Raw genomic sequence first — 8,052 nt, 5'->3', positions numbered from 1 at the left:
TTTTTAAATTTATATATATATTGATGGATCCCAACCCTTAGACATAGTCTTAATTATTTATTCTTGAGCCGGCCTTACCGATTCGAGCGGAGTCTAACTCCCAGTGAAAATTAGTATAGGTCGAAAATTGATATTTTGAATTATTTTTAATGACTAAATAGTATACGTAGACACGCATACACGTCTTGTATAGGTACGCATACGCGTAGCAGCTACGACACTAGAATTTTTTTTTTGGATTCCCTGGCTGACGCGATCGATGTGGCTACTTTCCGTCCATGCGTATCAGCACCAACTTCCAGCTGCTCGATCGACCCAGCCAAACTACAAAAAAGTGAATCGGCTTTCCGTCCCAGATCCCAATTCCATTTTCAATTCCATTTGTTGTGGTATTTGGGCGAATTTACACTCCCTTTTGTTCCCTTCCTCGTCACGCCAATGTCTTCCATGGATAGGCTCGTCTCCTCCACGTTCTCTTCTCGGACGGCTGCACCCCTGCGCCACCATCTCGCTAGGGTTCGCCCTTTCCATCCGCTTCGATCCCCCTCCGATCTAAAGTTTGGGCCTTGGTTGACCCCGCGTCGGCCCCTCAAGGTCGATGCATCGTTGATCTCCAGACGGGACGGGCCGCTTCCTGGCCTCACGCGCCCTTCTGGCGCTCTGATTTCTCGGTCGCAGGGTGAATCCGTCGGTGGTAGAGGAGAATCGGATGGGGTTTCTGCACGAAAGGTGAGATATTTTTACTAGTACCGTATATTGCTGCTTCGTACGGTATTGGATTTTCTTGGAAAGCGAATAAATATTTTTGGCGAATGCTCAGGTTTTTTCTTAACCAACCCCATTTAGTGGGAAAAGGCTTGGTTGTTGTTGTTGCTAAGGTTTTTTCTTGAAGTGGCATTTCCCATAACGGAGCTAATGCAATGAGACTAACGACTTGGTATGTGTTACAAGAAATTGTAGATAGGGAAATGCTGCACGCGATAAAGTTGTGGAAATGATTGAATTGATGTAGTGTCATTTGCCTTCTAGGAAATCATTATATGAAGACATGACAATTTTGATCTATATGCTTTATCCCTATATGATTTTACACAGTCAATATCGAGATTTTATGATCCATATAGCTAACTTCAAAATAATTTGGGTTTACATAGCTTGATGATGATGATCCCTATATGATTTTACACTGTCAGTATCAAGTTTATATGATTCATGTAGTCAACTCCAAATAATTTGATTTTACATAACTCGATGATAATGATCCCTATATGATTTAGATGAAGATGAGATCAACCATATACTTGATGCTGGGACAAGATTTACCTGCTAATGGTGATTGCTAAGCAAATGTAATTCACTATCAAAATTCATCATAAGAGGTTCCTGCATTAACAAATCTACACTGATAACTTTGGCATAGAACCTGTATAGCTCTGCAAGGCATTTTTATATGCATCATGCATGTGTGTTGATTTCATCAAACCACTCTGTTTCTTGTTGCTAAACTCAGTTAAAGTTCAACTTCATGAAAATCTATTATTTCCAAGAACTTTGTTTAGTTCAGGATCAAAATGATGGAGTTCTTCACAACTTGCTCTATTACTTGATGAAGTTAATCCTTGCACATACATAATTCTGGATTGTGTCGAAGATAGTTTTTCTTAGTTGCCATCAATCAGAAGTTTTCCCATATCAACCAACAGCGATGTACAAATTGAAATGGCATCTGAAGTAATGAACCAAATATTAAATGTCTATTTTGTTACATTTGACTCTCTGGACACATTCATATTCGTCTGGCCAACTTCATGACAGACGAATAGTTCAGTCATACTCACCCACACTTGTAAGTGAAATTAAAGGAGATGCAGAGATGTGTCTGATTAACTGTGAATTAACATACTTTTCATGCAATTTATGCAAACAGAAATAGCTTAGAAAGAGGTTGATTAGCTAAAAACCAAACTTTTTTTTTTTAAAAATAATGGGTATTGTTAATCATTCAGATTAAATGAGTATGATTGATCCTAGATTGTTATTTGCTCATTGGTCTTTCTCTTTTACATGATAAAGATATTGGTACAAGCTTGATTTCTCGGAAATATGGCATCTGTTGTAGATAGTTTTGCTCTCCAATTATAGGCATTAACTGTTAGATCACCTATCGTTTTTTACTATCATCTCTTTTTTCCATGCTAAATGACTGAACTCTTATGCAGAAAATTATGTCTATATGCAGCATAATATAAACTTGTAGAAGTTTTGATAATCTATTTTCTTTTTTTATTAAATAAATTTCTCTCTGTAAGGGATTACAATCAACATACTAATATCTTATAAAGGATACTAAAATTCTAAGTTATTTATTTTTTTTTTTTACTTTGCGGAAGAGAAGCCTTGGCGCAACGGTAAAGTTGTTGCTTTGTGATCAAAATGTCAGGTTCAAATCCTTGAAACAACCTCTTGCAAAATGTAGGATAAGGCTGCGTACAATGAATCCGTCCCCAGGACCCCGCATCGTGCACCGGGCTACCCTTTTTACTTTGATCGCATAGATAGTGTACATCCATATTCTACTTGTATCTAATCTCTTTAAATTTGGGTTTCAAAACAATGACATTTCATGAATAGGGTAGTGTATGCATAGAACACAGCCCTAAGACAAAAGGCCCATAAACCCTTACTCTAACTCTATTTTTTCAACACGAAATTGTTTTGGATGTTTTACACTTCTACTAGTACTTTTTTCTTTAAAGATTCATAAACCTTAAAGTGCAACACATATGGCTAGCCATCCATCATTGTATAAGTGAGAGATTGCAAGATTATATTGACTCATCAAACTCATAATGATCTTGGATTCAATAAATGAACTCTCAGTCTAGGGCAAATCAATTATATAGTCACTTAAGTTGTTTTAGTCCTTTGAATTTATCAAATTAGCTGTCTGATTTATCTTGTGCTTTTTCTTGCCCATGATTGCACACTGTCTCTAAATTAAACCTTAACTAAATGAGTTAGCTAACGTCCTGGATGTTTAACCAATTTAACTGATAGCAGAACACTAGAATCTGAGATTGACTGTGCCATGTGGATAACCATTGTTCTAACTTGAAAATGATCTGGAGTTAGTGTTATTGTTTAAGGTGGGTCATGGATGCTATTGTTTAAAGGTAGGTCATCATTTCTGTTGTCACTTCAATAGCCTTGTTCTTAATTTGAGCTCTTCATGCTATTGCCCTTTCGTGGCAAAACTGTGTTTGGATTCTCATTGGAACATCAAATGAGGAGTCAAATTTGAGTTACTAGCTCAAAAGAAAGGTTATCCTCCAACTAGGCCTCAGAATATATTGATGTAACACATGTGAGTGTCTCCTTTACTAACATTGTTTCTGATATATTCTACATATTGACAACTTTTCAGGTTGCACGATCAGTTGTGGTTGCCCTTTCAGTAATTATACTTGCAGTAGTCCAACCTATTCTAGCGCAACCTTCATTTGCAACAGTGCAGTCTGCCGCAAAATCCAGTGAACACTTCATCAAATCTGAGTTACTAAGCAGTGCTTGGACTGGCTTTTTTGCTGGTTGCCTTCATACATTATCTGGTCCTGACCATCTTGCTGCCTTAGCTCCCTTGTCCATCGGAAGAACAAGAATAGAGAGTGCTATAGTTGGATCCCTTTGGGGTTGCGGTCATGATGCAGGTCAAATGATTTTTGGATTGCTGTTTCTTCTGCTCAAAGATCGTTTACACATCGAGATCATTCGCACCTGGGGAACTAGAGTTGTCGGTATAACTCTTCTAGTCATAGGTGCTATGGGAATACGAGAGGCTTCTGAGGTACCCGCCCCTTGTGTTGCTCTCGAGAATGGTGAGTGCCTTGCTGAGCCACTGGATATTAGCTCCACAGTGAGGAAAAAAATTGGATTTGCGACTTTTGCAACCGGTATTGTGCATGGTCTGCAACCGGATGCACTGATGATGGTCTTGCCCGCACTAGCACTTCCATCCCGGGCGGCTGGTGCTGCCTTCCTATGCATGTTTCTTATAGGTACTGTGTTTGCGATGGGGAGTTACACAGTATTCATCGGTTCATGCACGGAAGCACTGAAAGAGAGGGTACCTAAGATTACAGAGAAACTGACATGGGCGGCTTCACTAGTTGCTATATCTCTGGGATTTGCTCTTCTTATTAGTCAGCTCTTTGGCTTCAGCTTGTACTAATTCTTTTCATCGACATTTTTTTCCCCTTTCCAATGTTAAATCTCTACAGAGGAGTTTGTTCATCTAAGAATGAGCTTACTTTGAACAATGCCGTTCCATTTCAGCCGCTGGGCAAAACTTTGTTTATGTTTACAGGAGCAAAGATTCAACAGTATTTGTTATTTATTTGTACTCTTTCATACAATATTTGTCGAACTTCTTTTACCATTGTTGGCCCCCAAAAAAATGTTTTGACCTATTACTAGGGTTTACGGAGTTTTATTCAGAATAATGTTAAAACCGACTCCTTTACTAAAGAAGTAAAGAGATTCAAAAGTGATCACAACACTACCTTTTGGAATCTAAACGGAACCATACACTACATCTAAGTAGCAATAGCTGCTAAGCCCTTGATACTACTACCACTAAAGAATTAAAGAGATGCAAAAGTGATCACAACACCACCATTTGGAATCTAAACGGAACCATACACTACATCTAAGTAGCAATAGCTGCTAAGCCCTTGATACTACTACTACTAAAGAATTAAAGAGATGCAAAAGTGATCACAACACCACCATTTGGAATCTAAACGGAACCATACACTACATCTAAGTAGCAATAGCTGCTAAGCCCTTGATACTACTACTACTAAAGAATTAAAGAGATGCAAAAGTGATCACAACACTCCACCTTTTGGAATCTAAACGGAACCATACACTACATCTAAGTAGCAATAGCTGCTAAGCCCTTGATACTACTACTACTAAAGAATTAAAGAGATGCAAAAGTGATCACAACACCACCATTTGGAATCTAAACGGAACCATACACTACATCTAAGTAGCAATAGCTGCTAAGTCCTTGATACTAAATAAAAAATGAATATTTTTTCTTTCAAAAAAAAAAAAATAATCACCAGTCTTGATCTCCTTTATATTTAGCAGACTGCCCGACGACAAAGAATCAGATAGGACAATCTAACAACCAGTCCATATGTATCTGGATTTATGAATCCGTTCCTGCCATATTCCTCCAAACTTAGCTTTTGTCACTGCCTATTTCATGATCTGAACCGCTGTGGCAAAGTTCTTCTAGTTGAGATGGATCTCTATCCTGCTGGCTGTTGCAGCTACAAGATGCTGATCCCCTATCAAGTGCTACCTCAGTTTGAGTACGACTCATGATGGTCTGGCTGGAAGATTCCCCTAATTCGAGATTCTGCATGGGGTGGATGACTGAATCATCATGGTTCAATGTCAAGTGAGGCATGGAACCATGACCATTTGGATTTTCCATCGAGGGCAGTAACCATCTCATCCAATCCTCGCGTCTTCTAATTTTCTCTGCCTGTAGATGATTGCAGGAACAGGTTTTGAAGAAAAATATCAAGATGAATTATTTAAGAAACATAGCTGATAAGAGTAGAATCAGGAGGGGAAAAGATGGGGGTGAAGTACACCTGTATTTCAAGTTTTGTCGAATCTCTTAGAGCATCCAATATCTCCCTTGTGCTTGTGGTCACCCTTTTGACCTACATATATTGTGATGTGTTAGGAGGTAGAGGCAGTTTAATTTATTAAACATGGAATTACTCTTCATCCTCATCCTCATATGGATTACTCACCATGTTGAAGGTAGCAATCAATGAGACGGGAACCCAACCTTGATCATCCATCTTGCCACGTAAAAAAATGTCTTTACAGAGATTATCCACGCTGCAGTATGCAGAAACAAAATCAGTAAAACATAAAAAATGAAACTGCCGGAAAAAAATAACCTTACAAATATTAAAGTACCTAAAATAGTATTCAATCTGCCGCTTCAAGCTCAGTTTCCGATTGTCAACCGGAGCACGAATACTGATTGTGGAAGGAGCCACAGTCAGCGGCTGTGGCCTTTGGAAATTGTTGAAAGGCATTCGATAAGTGTCGAGCGGCACACTCGCATAGGGATTCGGATGCGTCACGAATTGGGCATTGTATCCAGAGGCAACGCCTGAATTAGAAGGTCATAAAGATAGGAGAGGATAATCAGAAACCGTAAAACCAACCCCTGACAAAGCCAAAAATAGGAGAGGATAAAATCATCAGGGGGAAGGTTCCATACCGTTGTAGTCCATGGGACTTACAGGAGGCTGGGCCTGAGCACGCTGTGGCGCGTAGACATATGGCACACACGGACTTGTTGGCTGGGGCATCAATGGCTGTCCCGTCCCCGGCATCCGTGGCAACGGCATCCCTGTGTAGAGATTTTGGACGGGGACTTGAGGGTCGTGCCAACCGTAGCCACTTCTCTCATCATGGTGCTGATTCCCGTAGTGCGATCCCCTAGGACTAGGAGGGACCCAGCTTTGGCTTCCCCTCTGCTGGCCGTTGTATATGTTGCCTCGGCGGTGAACGGCGCCCGTATGTGGTGCTGGCGCGAGACGATGATGACTCCTCTGATGATCGGGCAACGGAGGAGCTCGTGCAGGCGCTCTGGGAGGGTTGTTAGACGACGAACTGCTGCTGCTAGCGCCGCCGCCGCCGCCACACTACATCAAAATATAAAGTTTGCATCCTGATTTCGGAAAGAAATTAAATACATTTATAGTAGAATCGGATCAAACTATATCATTGACGACGAAAACCCGTGAAATGCATAATTCTACTGCAACAAAAACCCAATTTTCCGTTCACAGAAATCGAAAAAACTCTTTTTTTTTTGTTTTTTCTTTAAAAAAAACCGTAAGCAAAACAAAATAAAAACAGACGATTAAAATTTAAAAAAAAAACAGAGAGAGAGAAGGAAATCGCACGAAGGGAGCAGCCGACGACGGTGCTAGCGGGAGCTCCTTCGCCGAGTCCGGAAGTGAAGGTCTAACGAAAGACCCTTGCCAGGACTCAGACTGCGCGGGCCGTGGCTCTGCACCCAAAACCCAACCCGCCTCGGTCGCGCCGCGAGGCTTCAATTTCCGAGCCGGAAAATTTACACCGTCACCGACGACGGTGTCATAGCCGATGCTCCCGTATCGGTTGGTGTCATCCGGTACGCGAGCGTTGGCAACGGAGGTCATTGGAGGCGCGATTCTCACCGACTCGGTGAGCGCCGCCAGGGCAGAAGACGGCGCTGCCGAAGGAGAGGAGAGTTCAGAGTCGTCCGGCATGAATTCGCTATCGGGCGTCGGAAATGCCATGACGACGACGACGAGGAGGAGGAGGAGAGAATAGAAATTAGGGTTAATGAAAGTAGAGCAGTTTGAGAAGAAGAGGGTTTAATCACTTAAATAGCAACGGTTTTGAACAACGAAACAGAAGCTTCCACGTGGTATAAAGGGATAGAATCATAGGTTTTTTCGTTTATTTAGTTACGTTGACGGATTCTTCCTTGATTTTAATTTTTTTTATGGAAAAAAATAATTAATAGATTAAAAAACAATTGTATTTTTTTTTTTAAAATTAAAAGTGAAAAAATATAGTATTAAATTAATCTTAAATAATATCATATGATTATCAAATACAATTTATTCATTCAAACTTAATCAATATTCAATACATATTTTTAATTAAATAATATAAATTTATAGTAAATATGTATATTAAATGACTAAATTTAATTAATAATAATAAAATTAGATAAAATTTATTACCTAATTTAACATTTATCCTGGGACTATCATGCAATAGAAGAGCATCAAATTATGCGTATTTGTATAATTTTTTTTCTAAATAGAATGTACAACTACTTCTCGATTTATTTTGAAAATTTTTATAAGACTGTATCCATCCCTATATTATCTGATAAGTAAAAGATAGAGTATCTATCAAAAGTTAATAGGATAAGATTTTATTATTATTTTAATA

General features: G+C 39.4%; 2 protein-coding genes across 2 annotated transcripts; one reads left to right on the top strand and one right to left on the bottom strand.

Annotated features, from left to right (window-relative positions):
• Nucleotides 1-298: 298 nt before the first annotated feature.
• Nucleotides 299-4,393, top strand: LOC122021781. The gene is made up of 2 exons (XM_042579941.1): nucleotides 299-729; nucleotides 3,425-4,393. The coding sequence occupies exons 1-2, from the start codon at nucleotides 439-441 to the stop codon at nucleotides 4,226-4,228; spliced, it is 1,095 nt and encodes a 364-aa protein (XP_042435875.1). The 5' UTR covers nucleotides 299-438; the 3' UTR covers nucleotides 4,229-4,393.
• A 743-nt stretch (nucleotides 4,394-5,136) lies between these two features.
• LOC121997101 (la-related protein 1B-like) lies at nucleotides 5,137-7,385 on the bottom strand. The gene is made up of 6 exons (XM_042551351.1): nucleotides 7,008-7,385; nucleotides 6,317-6,743; nucleotides 6,007-6,205; nucleotides 5,835-5,925; nucleotides 5,670-5,741; nucleotides 5,137-5,557 (listed from the first exon to the last, which is right to left on the bottom strand). The coding sequence occupies exons 1-6, from the start codon at nucleotides 7,383-7,385 to the stop codon at nucleotides 5,249-5,251; spliced, it is 1,476 nt and encodes a 491-aa protein (XP_042407285.1). The 3' UTR covers nucleotides 5,137-5,248.
• Nucleotides 7,386-8,052: the final 667 nt, after the last annotated feature.

The sequence above is a fragment of the Zingiber officinale genome, chromosome 1A (genome assembly GCF_018446385.1).
Source record: "Zingiber officinale cultivar Zhangliang chromosome 1A, Zo_v1.1, whole genome shotgun sequence".
In the NCBI taxonomy this organism is placed as follows: Eukaryota; Viridiplantae; Streptophyta; class Magnoliopsida; order Zingiberales; family Zingiberaceae; genus Zingiber; species Zingiber officinale.
The sequence above is the reverse complement of the archived record's forward strand: the minus strand, read 5'-3'. Positions and strand labels throughout refer to the sequence as shown.